Source organism: Rhagoletis pomonella, unplaced genomic scaffold (assembly GCF_013731165.1).
Source record: "Rhagoletis pomonella isolate Grant_MI unplaced genomic scaffold, Rhpom_1.0 Rhpom_scaffold_00007, whole genome shotgun sequence".
Taxonomy (NCBI): Eukaryota; Metazoa; Arthropoda; class Insecta; order Diptera; family Tephritidae; genus Rhagoletis; species Rhagoletis pomonella.
In genome coordinates, this window is record NW_023458561.1 from 61150919 (window position 1) to 61168973 (window position 18055).

Consider the following 18055-nt stretch of genomic DNA (forward strand, 5'->3'; position numbering starts at 1 on the left):
CTTATCCTTATCCTTATCCTTATCCTTATCCTTATCCTTATCCTTATGCTTATCCTTATCCTTATCCTTATCCTTATCCTTATCCTTATCCTTATCCTTATCCTTATCCTTATCCTTATCCTTATCATTATCCTTATCCTTATATTTATCATTATCTGTATCTTTATCTTAATCTTTATTTACATCTTTATCTTCATCTTCATCTTCTTCCTCCTTTGACAGCGCTTTTCCTTCACATTTCTATTTATCCATGTCGCTTTTATTATTATTGTATTTATCTTTTATCTTCCCCCCCCCCCCCCCCCCAAGCGGCGTTCAACGCAGCCGTTCAATTTCTGTCCACGTATCGCCAACATCTCCGAAATAGATTAAGAAGTTTCGTTCAAATAAACAAAAACCCATTTCGGTTTTGATAGTATTTCAAGGATCAAAGGAAACTAGCGCCTTCTGCTATCAATCGAAATGATTTAGGGCCCAATTAGTGGTGCTATAACCATAACTTTGTCAAAAGCTTCAGACCTGCTTATGGTTATGGCGAAAAACCTACGGTTAGGTTATGGCTACGCCACCACTAATTGGACCTTCAATCAACTAATTCGCTATGATCTTACTACCGTAAAATCTTTACTGTGAACCAAGTCAATGGAAAATATACAAATCTTAGCAACATTCAGTAACCTTGGTACCTTATGTCAGTTCAAATCTTCACAAACGTTTTTGGAAACCCAACAAATTAGTACAAAAAAAATATATATATTTTTTTAAGAAATATGTTGGCAAGGATCTTTCGACGTCACCTTTTAGGCGCACCTGAAAATTTTCTGGGGTACGTTGGATGCGCAACGAAAATGCATTTACGCATTTTACTTAGAATAATCTGATTTTGCTGAAATTCATTTCTTCCAGCTTTTGCGCAAATCGATGTTTCGGCAATGAATACAGTCCGTATATACCCGGTGGTGGACTGGAGAAATTACAAGGCGGCTTCAAGGAGGAAAGCTATTTCAAGCTGAACGACCTCAAGTTGATGTTGAAGATGCGTGAACAGACGCTGCGCGGCTCTGGGTATGACACGACAGACATAAACGTTGCGATAGCACAAGTCAATCAATTGGAACGCGACACAGAGATGGAGGCTCATCGGCAACAGGGTTTAATGAATAAACAAAAGAATTGCATGGAGGAGCTATTCTTTCTAGCCGAAGTAAGTGCAGTAATGGGAAAAGAAAAAAATGCTTTTTGACAAATGTAGCAGAATACTCACAAAAATGGAATTTTTTTCATCTGTTCGACAGGAAACGATGAACTTGCGCAGATTGGAAACCAAAATGCGCGCACAACTCGAACAGAAGTTGCGTGATGAACTCGCAGCCAAGAAGCGTCCACGTGCCGAAACTGAGTTAGCCAATGGTATGGAATCGTTACCCCAAATGCCCAATGCCCCAATGTTTAGTTGAAATTTTTTCTCAAAATTCCTTTTTTTTTATTGAAACGAAAAGACAAAATTAAGTACGTATATTTTGGTAAAAATAAGTTTATATGCACGTTGGATTTTTTAAATTTTTTTCGTTTTTAATATTACATATACGTTTCGTTTCCGGACAGTGGTACATATCTGAAAATGGGGGAAATTTAAAAAAGACCAACTACAGAGTTGTACGAAAAATAGAAGAATATTTATGTAAACGAAAAAAAACGGTAGAGGCGCGATAACGACTCACTGTTGTTGTTATACACACTTTTGTGCATATAAACGCGTAGATTTCGGCTCGAAAATAAATTAGCAGTGTAAAATGTTCAGAAACTACAGAACAGAATTTAGGCCTGCCACAGCAGGGCCATGATTGATTTATTAATTAACATATATATATTTTTTAAGTTTTTTTTCTTTTTGAGAATTAAATAAAAAATACATATGTATGTATATTTGAGCGGTTAAAGTTTGTTTTATTTAAAAGAAAAAATTCTGATTTTGAAAAAGCTATTTAAAAAGACGTAGTGGTAAAGGATATGGATTTTTCACATAAGATATGTACATAGATATATACATATATCTGGCGGAAAAGCTCTCTACAGCTTTCGATAGATTTTATATGAACGTGTACGATGTTAAAGGCCTCTTTGGTGGTCACTCTGCTAGATATATCGGTTTAAAATCGCGGCAAAGTGCCCAGCACAAAAAAAAAGTCTAAAAATCGGATATGATTTCCGGACAGATGAACATGTCAATTTGAGAATGGAACAAATGCAGGGTGAACGTGTGATATGAAAATGTAGGCCGGAATTTTACTCATACGCACTTTTAAGCGAATTTTAACAAATTTCTAGTCGTTTGTTCTGACAATTTCCGTCGGTGGTGAAGATAAGAAAGCAGAGAGCAGGTATGTAGCTGAGTAGTCATCAACCGAAAACTGCGCAGTGACCTCTCCCCCAATACGAAATTTTAAAAGGGCAGATTGGCTGTGTTTTAAGAACGAGTTCCAGCGCTCGACTGCCGTGTCATCGAGGATACGTTCCGCTCAGGCTACTGATGGAGCGGTGGTTAATTTAACGGTTGTCCTATGTGCCAGTTTTAATAAGGCTTGTGCGCCTCATCCTACCCTTAGAGGAACAAGGAGCGTCATACGCGGGGTGATTTGAGAAAACTCCTAAACCAGGATATCAAAACTATCAGTGAGATGGACTGGGAACACTTTCGCTGTACGCAAAGAGAGTACAAGAAACTAATTCGCACTACGAAAAGCGATTCCTTCAAAGAGTACTGCAGTGGTATTGATAACTTGGGTCAAACGGCTAGGTTGGTAAAATTTATTAAAAGGGACTTAACTACAAAGCTGGGTTCGTTCAAGAGGCCTGATGGTTCCATTAGATACGTAGACACGAGTTGAGGCTCTTTCTGTTCTGCTTGGGTACCACTTACCTGGAAAATTTCCCCTCGCCTAGTGTATTAAAATGGAAAAACTTGGCAGCACTGCATAGTTTTCGACGTTTTTCGTCGCTTACTTATTTCACCACGATAGTAGTTGTTGAGTCGCACAATTTAGCCCAATTTACGACTAACGCAATGAGTCTGATTGATTTCCTTTTAAGTCGCTGTAACGATGATAATAGGTGTGTACTCGTATTGAGAGGACAAAATTCTCCAGCAGCAAAAGTTCTGAGAATTTAACAGCATTCGCTCTCAAAGAGACGAAATATCAACAGAAGTACGAGAACGCGAAATTTGCAAAAACTTGCAACCTTCGAAACAGCTGATCACTTGCACAGTTGCCACTGATGATTAATTTGGCAATTTTTCTTCTGTTTGGTACATTATCCCCGGATTTGGCATTTTATACAATTGAATAATTTTCGATAAGAAAAACCTTTTTGAATTACAAATTAATTATATCGGAATGAATAAGTTATTTTTCTCATAATTATTCATGGTGACGCATTATCACATGGTGACGCATTCAAAAACAAGAGTATCTCCTCCAAACAGCCATCATTGATCCAAAAACATTGTAATAGATATAGCTACAGATGTAGCTTTAAAATTATAAAATTTTAATTTCAACAATCAACCTACCAAAACCGAAAACTTCAGCAAACAACATTTCAGCATGCTGCATTTAAATCTATTTTGGTATATTTAAAAGTAAATTATGGTACAAATGAAAAATGTCATACGGCAACCATAGTCAGCACACTCTAAAGTAAACAAACTGGACATTAATAGTAAATTAGCGAAAAATAAACACAACAAACGTTGTGCATATTAAATTTACTCACTTTTTCTTTGTATACTAGCATTAATAATAAAATTCGCAATAAACAACTCAAAAAGGCCATATTTTCATTACATGTGTTTGTGATCAGCTGATTTTCTTACTTGCAAGTTTTAGCTGGGAAAATTTTTCCAGCAGAAATTTGCAGCTCCCTTTCATATTTTGCTCTCTCAATTTCCCCTACTTTGCAAGTTTTTTGGGTACGAGAACGTAAAAACCAGTAAAAGTTTTCTAAAACTTTAGATAGTTGGGCGTACGAGTACACTCCTAATGATATAGCGACCTCGAACCGAAACGGGTGCAAGAGTCGAGTTACCACTGTAATTCAAAAATGGATTTCCGGAATAACTTTTTCAGTTTCCTTTTACCGTACATTTCTTTACTAATGGTTTCTTCTTGCATACATTTAGGCGCAAGCTAAGCCGAAAACAGCTGCTGTATTTCGCTATTTCATCATTCAGCATCATTAGCTTGTAACGTGCAGACAAACAACGGAAATCGAATTACAAAAATACGCTCGATTAGTGTACGAAAGTATTTTTAAACAATTGAGTACAAAACTATAAGCAAATAATTGTGAAATCCAGAGAAATTTACTGCGCGCCAGCAAAGTAAAAAAGCATAAAAATGCTAACACGCCGCTCAATCGTTGGCGTACAAGCGTTGAAACAACAGTAAGTTTCTGTTTTACAAAAAGCTTACATAATTACATAGATTGTGAGCAGTGGAGAAACTCGAGAATAATAAAATTCATTAATTTAGTTGTCGCAAAATGTCGCAAGTCGGTGAATTGGGTAGTGGTGCTGGCAAGGGAGGCGGCGGTGGCGGCTCCATACGTGAGGCAGGCGGCTCGTTTGGCAAAATGGAGGCAGCGCGCGAGGAGGAATTTTTCTATAAGCAGGTAAATAGCGGGGCTACTGCATATACATATGTACATACATAGATGTAACTTGAAATAAAAATACCTTTTTGGCACTTTCGCTTTTATAATCATTTAGCAAAAGGAGCAATTGAAGAATTTGAAAACAAAAAGCGGCGATGCAACAAAGAATGCAAATTTAGCAGCGCAACCGGCGAAACAGTGAAATGATGGCAGCGAAGAAGAAAAAAATACGTTTGGATTGTTGTCAATCGGTGCATTGCCCTCAATTTGAAATCAGAATATTTTACGGCTACGTAAATGTGAAGCTAAAAAATTTGTTTTGACCATCTAGTTGTACAAAAATGTTAAGTTTTGAAAGTGAAAAGACTCTTATTCAATAAAGGAATAGGAAAAGTTACTAATTTGAAACAAAGTTTTACTCGAAATACAAAAAATTACCCAGATGACATTGGAACATTTTTTACATATTAGACGAAACTCTGCTTTCTGCTAGTGTTGACTGGGTATTTCGAAAGAATCACTCGCGCAATACGTCGCATCCGAAAACTGATATGCATGTCCAGGGCCGTCGAGAGAAAAATCGGACACAGACTGCAGAATCACTGGCCCTATACAAAAATAATTTATGATAAATTGTTTAATCTAATAATTGGAATATTTTGATAATAAAAGCCTATAACGAAGGAGCAATTGCATTTTAAATAAGTTAATTGTAAAAACAAATATTTTTAAAGCAAGCTTTCTTAATATAAACCAAATCGGACTATAAATACATATTTTTCAAATATCTCGACGCCTGCCCCAGCTATAGGATTAACTCGTCTTTGGTATTGCATTAGTTGCGTTCCAGATGCTTCACGATTTGCAGGTTTTTACAGGAAGTCGTTCCTGGTGACCACCTCCCATAAGGTTTATTAATGGAGAAAACAGCTGTTCCTGCAAATCGTGAATTTCGTGAATATCGTGAAGCATCTGGAACGCAACTAATGTCATCGAGTGCTGAGCCAACTGTGAAGTTTCAGGTCTCTAGGTCATCGGGAAGTTGGTCAAAAATTGATTGCAAGATCAATAAGTTATGGTTCTGATATTTCAGGCACTTTAATTAGTCCAGGCCCGGGGAGGATTCACCCCTTAACCCCTCCCCCACGAAGGCCCTGGGCACGTCAATGGACTGATAAGAATTGTGTACAAGGCATTTGTTATCAGATGAAATTATGGATGCCCAATTTCATGTAGATATTCGATCAACTAATATCGATAATTCTTAGGGTACGTATATCGGTACAGGTGTGACACAAAGACATCTGTTAATCTAACCTTTCCTCTATTGAAAACAAAGTTGTCGAGAATTTACGGAGGCAAACGGCGCAACGGCTATTTTACAAAATTTATTCCATAATATTCATTCTCTGATATTTAAATTCCTGCATCGATTAGAAAATTCTCGATGCAAAAATCGATATTCTGTACTCATCGATGTTAATTCGACACTCCTAATTTTGGAAGGTAAACAAAAAAAATCGCAGATAGCAAGTGGGCTGGAACGTTTGATAATTTGATTTTAAGTAACTAAAAATATGCATAGTACTTGTTGATGAGCCTTGTAAACAATAAATTATAGGCCCGGAGCAAATCGGCAATGCAAGCTAATCACATGATAAACATTTAGACGACAAACACTGGCTTTCACATAAACAACAAAACTGCTGCAGATTGCCCTAGTGTCATTGATAACCCCTGGCACCCAAGTGGATGCTTGATTTTAATTTCATGCTCAAGCAGCAGATAACTAATGCGACACTAGTTAGAGTAATTGTTGATAAGGCATGACAAAGAGGGCAATTCATGCAAAAATTTAAAAGTTTTGGTGCAGTAAAAGCATAGTATACAGTACCGGTTCGATCACAGCAAGGCGCGGAGCGTGCTTAATATAGGCTGCATTTTATTTAACAATCATAATCTAAGAAAAATGGCCACAACCGTTCGGAACCCATTGAAGAAAGTTTTGCGGCAACGCATGAAGATCGAGGTCATACCATCTATAAGCGCCGAGTCAATAGCTCGACAATCGAGGGCCATTTACGAAAAGGTCAGTTGGGATTGGTTAAATTTCTTGCAGTATTTTCATTCTCAATTTCTTGCAGGTGATCGCCTCTGAGGCCTTTCGTCAAGCGAAAGATGTTAGCATATATCTAAGCACTGGCAGTGAAGTAGATACGCTACCTTTGCTACGTGAGCTCTTCAATCAGCAGAAAAATGTTTTTGTGCCCACGTACAGCGGCAAGCTTATGGAAATGGTGCGCGTCAAAGATTGGGCGGACTACGAGGCGCTGCCGCTAACCAAATGGAATATAAAGCAACCTAGTGAAAAGGAGGGGCGTGAGAATTCGCTAACAAATGGTAAGAAGGTCGGATTGAGTTTATTGACATCTATCCTTTGCACTAATATAAATCTTCTACGTTCACAGGTCGCGGTATTGATCTGTTCTTGATGCCCGGTGTTGCCTTTACGCTAAGTGGCGGTCGTATGGGCCATGGCATGGGCTACTATGACAGCTTTTTGCACCGGCATTTTAATATTTACCCTGAGAAGAAACCAGTACTAATGGCTTTGGCATTCCGTGAACAAATCGTAGACGAAAGTACTTTGCCGCTAGATCCACATGACGTGCGACTTACAACTGTAATTACGGAATAATGAGCGCACTGAATTTAGTTGTACATTTTTGTAAATAGTATATATGTACACAGAGATTCACGTTTACTTATGTGTGTTTAAATGTACTTTTATATTTTTAATAAAAAAGTTAAGTTAACTTAAATTATGTCCATTTTGTTTAGTTTTGCTTAAATCCTAGCGTAGATAGGGTCGCGGGCGGCCGCCACGACCACGTGAGCGTCCACCGAAATGCGAATTGCCCGAGTAATGCGTTTCGCCAAAGTGTGGTTCGGTGGTGGCGCTGCGATAATGCGGCGACCCACCGTCTGCCCAAGTTGAGGGCGAAGACGTGCGCATAACTTTGGATTTGCTAAAAAGAGAAAGAAATGCATTAAACACTTATTTTTTACTAATAGCACCCAATAACATACCGAAATGCCGCTGCCGTCGAAATACGTGTACCACGATTGCGCCCTACACGTGAACCACGCATAATAGGAGGTATTTTATTGTAGCCCGTTGGGCCAGTAGGTTGCGCGCCGCAAGTCTCTAATGCAAGAAAATCATCCACATGCAATGATGGCGGACGCGATGTATTCGGTGGACGTGAGCGGAAGAGATCACCGCGTGACGGGGGCGCGCGCGCAAAACCACGACCGCGCACGGGCGTGATATAGATTTTCTTTTCTGGTCGTCCAGTGCTCGGCTCCACCTCAACACGGCGCGTGCGGAAGCATGGCGCTGTGGGCGTGCGCTCGCGATTCGATTGCGGTGAAGCAGACAAATGTAGAACGCGCTTGCAATCTGATGTGAGATTCGTCTCGGGGGACAAGCATTCTGCAGCCAACTCGGTTAAGTCGCAAGCGACGCGTTCGTACTTGCATTCATCGTAGTCTACACAGGCAGCTTGCAACCAGTAGCGCGCCTGCAGCTGCGTTTCATCCGCTGAATCGTAAAATTCAACGAAAATGGGGCGTGCAACAAATTGCATGACAATGCCCTCACTTTGCGGAAGTGTTGGTTCCGCAACATTCGCAGCTTCTTCATCATTTTCGGCTGACGCAGCGCTATCAATGGATTCCAACAGTGTGGTAACATCAGGCAACAATTTATTAGCGGAAGTACTGTCATCCTCTACCTTAATTTGTGTGGGCGCTTTTTCCTTACATTTTGTGTGCGCGGCACTCAAGCGTTGAATTAGATGGGGCTTCGCGTTCTTTTGAAAACCTAGCAAGTTAGACAGCTGCGAGGCACTCCATTTAATGGTACGTATGGGTATAGCTTGCTGTTGCTGCAAGTATTCAGCAATATGCGTCAGCGAGTGTAGAAAAGCTATAAGAAACTCAATGGAGGGTAAGCGCGCCCGCTCTGATTCAGCGTAATTAAGGAACTTTTCGAGCCATTGTTGGAATTCAGCACGTCTCTGTTTGAGCTGCTGCGTCAAATGAAATAGCGTTATGCTGGAGAGATAATACAATCAAAAAGGGTAAATAAATAATACAGATTCTCAAATATATATACATACTCAAGTTCTGTTAAAAGGTTCAAGTTATTCAACGCCAACTCGCACATCTCCTGCTGTGCATCACTATTGAACAGGTTTGTTAGTATAGCTTCAACAATGCGCGGCAACAACTCCTTCGCCGGCAATGCAGCGGCCAAATTCAATTCTGGCGTTGCTGTGGATTTTGGTGAAACGAACGATATTCCCGCGTCTATAAAATTCTTTAAAATATGCTGTATGGCCAATTGGCACTTTTGCACAACCTCTGACGCAGGCCCAGCATAACAGAGCACCAATTGGAAGAGTTCCCACAACTTCCCGCTGAGTATGGACATCGCGGAAATCTTCAAAGCGGCGAAAGGCGTTAAACGCGCGAAGAAGTTCAACAAGCGCGCTAATTGTGCACTGGGCGTGGCAGAAGCTGAATGCCATTCGGCGCACAATAAATCGCTAAGAGTTTTTGAAATGAGTAGCGTCATGTTGGGAGCCAAGTCAGCAAGTTGTAGGCACACTTTTGTCATTAGATCCACCAGAGGCGGAAAAGTGGAAGGTGCAATGGTTTCAATAAGTTTGGCGATTTGTGCGCTCTGCGGATGCAAATGTGCTGACCAAAGCTTCCGCTCGGTAATCAAGCGCTGAGTTTGAGTTTCGGGTAGCTGCGAATCGGCGGGCAATGGTATGGGTAATGGTAGCGGCAGCAATTCGGCGAGCACATGCAAGCCTGCAAGAGATAAAGTGAATGAGTTAAATGTATCAAATTGTGAGCAAATTGTGGATATTTACCTGGTATGAATGTAGCCGGACCGTCAATGTTCTTTAATATTTCTCTAATCATTTGCGTCCACAATGATTTATGCAGCGATTCCTCGTCCTGTTCGTTGGGCTGCGTATATGCCAGCAATATCTGTATGATTTCCTGCTTGGCTTGTGCTATTTCAAGCGCCGCATGACTGGAAGACGGAAAATAATGCAACAGGAAATATGCTTTCATTAGATGATCGATGGCAGTCAAGTCCTTAAATTCCACATCTCGACATTGTATTGCATAAGAAAGCATAGCGCGCAGCACTTGCAAAGCCGGTAATATTATCTGACAGCAATGTAGGCCCTGCAGAGTCACCAGAGCCGGTGTGTGTAGGCCCGGTTGTTCAAAATATGAACATAATTTCTCAAGTATTTGCACAATAGTTTGCACACCATCAGCGGCATAGAACTGCAGCGTCACAAATCTATATTTCAGCTGCTCTGTATTGGAACTGCGGAATGCTTTGCAGGTGGGGCCAATGGCTAGGTGACGCAAGATACGCAAACCCATAATCAAATCGCCAGGAAAGGTGGTTATATACTCCAGCGAACGCGTTATTACCTCAACTAGTGGTGTAATGTTGTCGTATGCGAAAATATTTAAGGATTCCAAAGGTTTCAAGTATACAAACATCTCTTGCAACACAGCCGATACTGAAGGCTCAAAATTTTCATGATTCTTTGCCAATTCGAGTATGCTGGCGCCGTGCTCAATCAGATAGTCCAACTGCTCGCAGTGGCGCACGCAGCAATCCACCATGTCCACAGCATAACTAAGCACAGGACTTTTGTATTTGGCACCCGGTGAGGCGACTTGTCGTTGCGCTTGTAAATGCTGTTCCTTCTGTATGAGATCCATTAAGAACTGCATATTGTTGTTCATGCCTATCACTTCGACCGTATGTTGTCGTCCAGCTGTGTTACAGGTCTGTGAGTACAGTGCGTGCAAATGTGTAGCAAGCCGGATGATGTCATAGTTTTCGGCGCGTGTCAGATGCATAATAGCATCCAAATGGTAGCGTGTCTGCACTTTGTGCGCCAGCTCAGAGCCGAGTTGTTGTAGGCGATCCAGTAAGGGTTTCCGAAGCGGTTGTGCTTTTGCTTCAGTGCTTGCTGGTGTGGATTCCTTTGAGTGTTCAGAGTTCTGCAACTCTTTTTCATCCTCTTTTGATTCTTTAGCTTTCGGCTGAGCGTCTATGGTAGTGTCGGCTGTGGTTTCGCTTTCAGTCTTCTTAACAGCATTTTCTAAACTCTCAGCTTCTATTTTGGGTTGGGCGGACGTATCGTCAGCAACTTTCACATTCACTATAAGAAAAAAAAATCTTTTAATATTGCAAAGTCCTCAAAAATTTACTTAATTTCCAAATTCTTTAGCAATTCACTTGCACTCACATTTGTAGTCCTGTTCCTCTGTAGGCGTCACATCTTCGGGCACTTCCTCTATGCCCAGCAGTGCAGCTACCAACAACTGCGTCGTTTCAAAACAATCATCTACAAAATAATCCACACCCACATGCGTCTGCAACAAAGTTTGTAACAAATCTAGGACACGCAATAGCAACGACGATGGCACCTCATTGGCATTGATCAGCAGCAGAAGCAGGGATTCACCTAGCGTATGTTGCACAAAGTAGGACTGTAGTGCATTGGCGAAGCCGCGTTGTGCTGCGGTATCCACAGCAATTTCGAACTTCTTTGAGACTGGTAGAAATCGTTTCGGTTGCTGATAGGACAACGAATTGTCCACTAAAGAATCCATAATTTGCTCGATAGATTGCTCGATGGCAGCATACTGTTCAGGTGCTGTGCCAGTAGTATAATTGGTCAGTATGAATAATTTGCTGCAGCTTTCCCGCACACATTCCAGCGCCTCGTTCAAGTGCAACTTCTTTACAATCGATTGCAATGCGAATTTGGTGCGAGTCAAATGCGACTGCTGCAAAATATTCAGCAGCAACTGATAGCCGTTTGTTTCGCCGCCTACAAGGAAGTAACGTATGCCTTCTTTGGTATCTAGCAAGGCGTAAACTGCCTTGAGCAGCATAAGCTTGATCGATACCGCCATATAGTTTTCTTTGTACAGTTTGAAGAGAGCTGTGAAAGGATCGAATTTTTGTGTGTTCAATAGGTAGTCCATAAATTGTGGAGCTGAGGCTAAAAGTTCGGCGAGGCGAGCGCCTACTTTTATATGACGTATTTTGAAAGCTGGCTGCTGTTGCAGACAAGCCGACTCGAATTCTAAAGCAATTTTCAGTATGTTAAATGATTTTGCCAAGTGACCCGGTTCGCTTTTATAAAATTGTTGAAGCACAAAATTGCGCCGCTTGAATTGTTGCGATATGTAAGATAACTGATTGATAAGCTGCTCGCTCAAATAGACAAAATTCTCACGCTCTTCAACGGTAGTGGCCGCATCATTGAAAGCCTCTAGGCTGGTACATTTCGTTTGCAGTTCATATTTTCGCATAATAGCTGCCAACGTTTCCAGGTCCTTACGATACAATGCTTGCATTTCGCTATTATAACGACAAATTGGCATAGTAAATGGATCGAATTCGATTATGGCGGGACCAGCCGCAGCAGCTGCCGCTACCATGTCTGCTTCGAGCTCGTTGCCCAAGGTTTGTTCAATTGCAGCATTGGAATCGTCATCGCCAATAATCTCATCATCGCTGAGTATGGGTTCATATTGTTCACCAGGCGTGCCGGGGGTTTCGTCATCGTCTATAGTTTGTGTATCCGGTGCACCGTTAGTCAAAGACTCATCGGAACGCATGTAACTACGCTTTTTAAGTTTATAATGCACATCGTCTTCCGAATACTCCATATTGTCAGGAGACCGAGGACGTGTTGGCGAGTCGATCGATACAGGTGGCGTGCGTGGCGGCCATTTATGTGACTCCTCGGCGTCTGAACGTGAACGCTCCGAACGTTTGCGACGCGAACGATGCGAGTAATCAGGGCTGCGTGACCAGTCCCGCGAGATTTTCTCACGATCACGTTCACCACGTGAGCTAAAAATCGAAAAATAGTAATGTGAATTTTAATTGGGTTTTATTAAAAAAGTTTATTCTAGAAATTTCTCCAAGATGGTAAGGTCGCAAGACCAATCGAGTAAAAGCAAATTTTCAAATCAATAAACGGGTTGGCAGTAAACATGTACGTTAACAAGAAAAATGTGTGCTCTTGCAAGGATGCAGTGTACCGTTAGTACGGTACTACTTTACAACCGTTTAACAAATATCTGAACTACAGCGTGTTCGTGAAAATGATATCTCCAACATGATCTTCAAAGGGGCATAATTAAAAATTAGGCATTTTTCAAATTATGCGTTAAAAATGTACACAGAGCTTTTATTTACCTTTCAGCAAAAGTTGTAGCAAATTTTTGTTATAGTTTGTTAAAAACCCTAAAGTAAAGTCTTCCTTGCCCTCAAGATTATCATGTGCTCAGAAATAGTTTTTCGCATTATCTGACAAACGTGTAGGTAATTTTGAGTTCTGTCACCTTTGAAGGTCGTGCGCGATATGTACATTAAACACAGTGTGCATTTTATAACAAAGACAGATAAAATAGGAAAAGTTTTAAATAAATGAAAATAAGTACGCGAGTACTTACATACGTACATATCTCACACCTAAATCTAAACAGCGGTCAACTCGAAAAAAAAATAATTAAGACTAATTTTTCCATAAATTAAGGCATAGGACTTAACCCCAATTAATCCAAATCTTTTCTTTATGATTATATACACTAACTAAATTATACCCGTTTTTGTATTGATTGCGTCGAATCTGAATTAGCCCACTTTAGATATAGGTGTGCGATATGTTCACGAAATAAGAAAAAAATAGTTAATATGATATAACCATGAAGCGAAAGAGAAATAACAAGTAATATTTAAGCAAACAACAAACCCGACTTATATTTCATGATCTAAGTTTGGGACCACCTCTGAGACACTATTTTTCGGATGCAAAAAAAAAATAATAATATTCCTCCTCCTTTTTTGGAAGTCTCTCAATCTTGCAGAAATAACCTTAGGTTATGTGGGTTTAGTTTCCCGTCCATTGATTTGATATCTCAAAAAATGTTTGACTATTCTCTAACCTACCGCAAATATTCTCTTTCATTACTCTCCGAGTGGGTGCGATTACGCGAAGGTAAAGAGCGCTCCGAAGAATGCGAAGTCTTTCGCATGCCACGTTCACGTTCATCTCCGGATTGTTGGTAGTGGTCATTCCGCCCACCGGCATACTCCAACTCATCCCGCTCAAAATCGCTAAGATTCGCTTTATGTACAGATGGCACCTCACTCGGTAAAGGTTCCTTCCATTCGTCTTTGCTTGTCTCCTCCAGCAAGCTTGGTTCACGCGTTTCACCACTGCCACTTAAATTGCAAATCTCTTCAGGACCAGCTGGTTCGCAAGGTAGCGGTGGTGGGCTTGCAATTGGTTCAGTCATCGAATTGGTTAGTATACCATACACTGCCAAAGTAATTGTGCTATACCAGCCACGTAATACCAAACCATCAGTGGGTATTTTCTCTTGTGTACATTCTAGATGAATGCAATCGTTTTGATTATACTTTAATTGACCTAAATTTTCAAATGTGGAGGCACCCGGCATGCCCAAATCATTGACGAAAAATTCAATATCAAATTTTGAGGGATTGGTGGCACCGAGGCGCACACCGCCGGGAAAGTCGGCTTGCACGCGTGCTCCCAATGGTATTATGCGCACTTGAGTGATATACACTGGCTTTGGAAACTGCACAAGATCGAGATTGATGTCCTGGAAAAACGAATGGTTAATATCAGTTGAAGATTAAATGGTGAAAACGAAACGAAAAAAAACATGCAAATAATCACCGCTTACCGTGTCCACTTCATGTGAAAAGGTGTCAAAGAAAAGAAGCTCCGCTGCATCGTCAGTTTCCACCATTTTACATTTAACTGAAGAAATTCAGCTTCTAATACACTATGTACTGGTTTCTAGGGCAAAATAAAATGAATAAAATATTATAAAATGAAGAAAAATCACTATTTTCCACCAGCATCAGCCAAATCGGCTTTCTGCAAAAATTTGACAACCAATATGCTTCTTCATCAATTGTTTTCTTGTTCTTTACGGCAGAGTTGCCGCTTCATTTATGATGTTGCCAAATAGTTTTGTATGCAAAATTTTGATATTTCTAGTCTTTTATAAGAACTTTATTTTGCTTCGCCAGATTCATCAAAATCACTTGCGGATTAACAGGCTAACCTAATATTCGCGGCTTGCGTTTTGGTACGCATGCCGTCGAATTTGTTTTTTTGCGTCACCCGAAATTGACTTGCATGCGTTTGCATTTGATTTCATTGAGCGAAACGTCAAATCAAAATGTCACGCAACACAAAAATTGGAAATTGAGTTAGCTTCATACGCACGCCATTCAATTTCGGTTGATCTCATACAAGTTGCATGTGCATGAGGAATTTTTGACAATAAATTGGCGGCGTGCGTGAATATTAGGTTAGCCTGTAAAGCAGAAAAGAATGTAAAGACAAAGAAGGTAATTTGTGGTCTTCACAGGCAAAAACAGGTACATGTTTTGTCTTGATACTGTTATAAGGCAAAATTTTGCCAATGGAGACGGCATATTGCTCTTGGCAAGCAATAATTATCTGAGCTTTTATCTCTATAATTACTGCCAGCAATTTGGTAGTTTGACAGCTACATTTTCATTTGCGCGATAACTTCGTGGCGCCAAAATTATTGATATTTTATTATAGAAGCAAAAATGTAACTATTTTCTATTAAAATATTTGTTATTATGTACTTGGATGTGAAGTAGCATATTTTCTAAATTTTTTAAATGATTAAAGCCGGAAAAAATAACCATCTTACAAATACTTTCATCTACAAAAACATGCCCATCCAAAAACTTTTGCCTATGGAGACGCGCAATGTGTTTAAGTTTTTTTATAATAGGGCAATACATATAAACGCGGATATGCCTCACAACAACGTAAACATCGTAAATTTACTAAATTTTGTATGGAAAACCGGCTTATTTATGACGTTTACACAGTTACGAAGTATTTACGCATTCAGATAAATCCCCTGAAAATAAAATTTAGGAAATATGCAACTCTGCCACAATACCTGCGACCTCTACCGGCAGTGACAAGAATAACATCTGCCTGGAATCCAGCGTTCCAGCCATGGCTGCCGACCCCATAAATTAATACCAAAATTGGCAGAAAAAATTGGGTTCATAAAAAAGTACATTTTTTTCATTTTGGTAGATTTTGGTTAAAGTATTTTATTTCAAAAACAAATAAAACTTTTCGTTCCCGCTTTATTTTTCGTAGTTAAATATCTTTGTGTTTCCATTTCTTTCCAAAGGTGAAGCTACATTCCTGCGGGGCATATGCCTGCCTAAATTATTTAAATAATTACTTAAAAAAGGAAAAATTGGCAGGGAAGTAATTACACATTATGATTGATAGCAGGAAAATTCAAAAAATTCAACGCAGTTTTTATAAGTTACAATTATTAAATTAAAAAAAAAAAACCAAAGGACCGGCGGCAAAACATTAAAAAAAAATCAACAAAACATTTCAGCTGCACGTTGTTGGTTATACTAAAATTGAGAGTAAAAATTTCAAAATTTAGACGGCAAATTTTGGAAATTTTGTCCAAGAGTCCTTGATTTGTATGCGTTTGGTTAAAGTTCATACAATTTTCTTATACAATAATAAGTTAAATTTTTACTGAAATAACTAAAATAATAGAACAAAACCATAGTTTTTATGAAAACAACTAAAATAGTAATTGATAGTTACTTTCCAGAATTGGTATACTTTTTTGAAGCCAATGCTAAGAATTTTTTCTAGTGGCAGCCCTAGTTCCAGCCCCAATTTCCTAGAACTCCGCGATCAAAAATTTGACATTCAATTTTTTACTGCAGAGTTGATAAGTGGTAAGTTTTTGTGAAAAATTTTTTGCCAATAAGATATGTAAAGTAAATTATAATTAATAATAAGTAAATGCAATTAGCTACGTATGGGATATATAAATATGTATAACCCTTAATCAAAGTAAAATGCCTTCATAGAAAGGAAGACTACATTTCCCATGATTTCTAAGTATTCCTAATCATATGACTACCTAATAAATATTTTTAATTTTCTTATATTTTTAGAGTTTAAAAACCAGATTCCTTTTCAAACAAAAACAAGATGTTCGTAGTACGTCGCAGCGCAGCGTGCATTTATCCCAAGGGAATGCAGTAAGTATTGCACAGTCATCACGTCTCCGAAATCACACAAAGGGACCGGCATATTTTTAGATTTTCCTTTTGCATGCGTATTAAAAAATGACGCAGGATACCACCTTTACTTACTATGTATTTAATTTTTGTTTTAATATCGAGAAAAGTAAAACCCAAATAGCGTACGAATTCGAAAGTTCGGCAAAGTTCTTAAATTATCGTTAGTGGTTATGTAATATTTGTAGCGCATATGCGTTTTTATTGCTCACCAGTTTATTATTTTGTAAGTTTTTGTTTTCAAATTTCAGATTGGCTAAGATGAGTGACAGCCAAGTTGGTGATTTAGGCAGTGGCGCCGGCAAGGGTGGCGGCGGTGGTGGATCCATTCGCGAAGCTGGCGGTGCTTTTGGTAAATTGGAGGCAGCGCATGAAGAAGAATACTTTTATAACAAGGTAAATGCATTGATTTACTATCTGGCCAATGATTGCCCTTTTAACTCCTGCAAATTTATATGCATCGTAAATATGCAAATTGTATTGGTTCAAGTATTGTATGTATGTATGTATGCGCATCTATATACATATGTTGGACGGCAAGAGGCTTGTCTTTGTTTTACCAAAACATAGCTGGCCGTGACGTAATCTGTTTGTTGCCAATTTGTATAGACTTATGTGCTAGAAATCACATACATGAAACGTTGAACTTATATACATACATACATACATACAAATAAACTTGCTAAAAATAGCGTTCATGTAGACTAATTTGTGAAATCTTAACATTTGCAGCAAAGAGAACAACTCAAACTCTTGAAGAACGATCAAATCCACCAAGCTGAATTCCATGCTCAGCAAATCAAAGAGCATGAAAAAGCCATCCAACGTCATAAGGAATTCCTTGCAAACATTAAGAAGTAAAGCAGACAAACCCAACTTGCAAAGGTTGAGCGGGTCATTCAATGATAGCAACAAGATGACACAGCGTTATAAATGCTGTAAAAGGCTTTTCAGAATTATTCTAAGATTTGATAAAAATTAATATTTTGCATTTTTTCAAGTATTTGGTTATTTTTTGTTAATCTATCTACACTTTTATATTAATAGAATGTGAAAGTTTTAAATGAAATACATGTACGTATTATAAATTCATGAATAAATAAAATAACGAAAAATAAA

The 18055-nt window shown here is 39.2% G+C and overlaps 5 protein-coding genes across 6 annotated transcripts; 4 read left to right on the forward strand and 1 right to left on the reverse strand.

Annotated features, from left to right (window-relative positions):
- The first annotated feature begins 770 nt into the window (after positions 1–770).
- On the forward strand, positions 771–1616 carry LOC118743232. Its single transcript, XM_036475792.1, has 3 exons — positions 771–826; positions 907–1204; positions 1296–1616. Exons 1-3 carry the CDS (start codon positions 771–773, stop codon positions 1455–1457), a joined length of 516 nt encoding a protein of 171 aa, XP_036331685.1. The 3' UTR covers positions 1458–1616.
- A 2574-nt stretch (positions 1617–4190) lies between these two features.
- Positions 4191–5050, forward strand: LOC118743235 (ATPase inhibitor, mitochondrial-like). The gene is made up of 3 exons (XM_036475795.1): positions 4191–4444; positions 4533–4671; positions 4769–5050. Exons 1-3 carry the CDS (start codon positions 4398–4400, stop codon positions 4853–4855), a joined length of 273 nt encoding a protein of 90 aa, XP_036331688.1. The 5' UTR covers positions 4191–4397; the 3' UTR covers positions 4856–5050.
- Positions 5051–6030: 980 nt separating this feature from the next.
- Positions 6031–7478, forward strand: LOC118743237 (5-formyltetrahydrofolate cyclo-ligase-like). 2 transcript variants are annotated; one of them, XM_036475798.1, is made up of 4 exons: positions 6031–6218; positions 6275–6742; positions 6798–7053; positions 7122–7427. In XM_036475798.1, the coding sequence occupies exons 2-4, from the start codon at positions 6623–6625 to the stop codon at positions 7349–7351; spliced, it is 606 nt and encodes a 201-aa protein (XP_036331691.1). In that variant the 5' UTR covers positions 6031–6218; positions 6275–6622; the 3' UTR covers positions 7352–7427. The 2 variants fall into 2 exon arrangements, with proteins under 2 accessions (XP_036331691.1, XP_036331690.1); XM_036475797.1 differs by having other exon boundaries at positions 6031–6742; positions 7122–7478.
- LOC118743236 (protein virilizer-like) lies at positions 7408–14730 on the reverse strand. Its single transcript, XM_036475796.1, has 7 exons — positions 14500–14730; positions 13736–14415; positions 11013–12634; positions 9600–10925; positions 8838–9537; positions 7744–8772; positions 7408–7682 (listed from the first exon to the last, which is right to left on the reverse strand). The coding sequence occupies exons 1-7, from the start codon at positions 14563–14565 to the stop codon at positions 7508–7510; spliced, it is 5598 nt and encodes a 1865-aa protein (XP_036331689.1). The 5' UTR covers positions 14566–14730; the 3' UTR covers positions 7408–7507.
- Positions 14731–16569: 1839 nt separating this feature from the next.
- On the forward strand, positions 16570–18055 carry LOC118743239 (ATPase inhibitor A, mitochondrial-like). The gene is made up of 4 exons (XM_036475799.1): positions 16570–16588; positions 16811–16897; positions 17188–17332; positions 17669–18055. Exons 2-4 carry the CDS (start codon positions 16848–16850, stop codon positions 17795–17797), a joined length of 324 nt encoding a protein of 107 aa, XP_036331692.1. The 5' UTR covers positions 16570–16588; positions 16811–16847; the 3' UTR covers positions 17798–18055.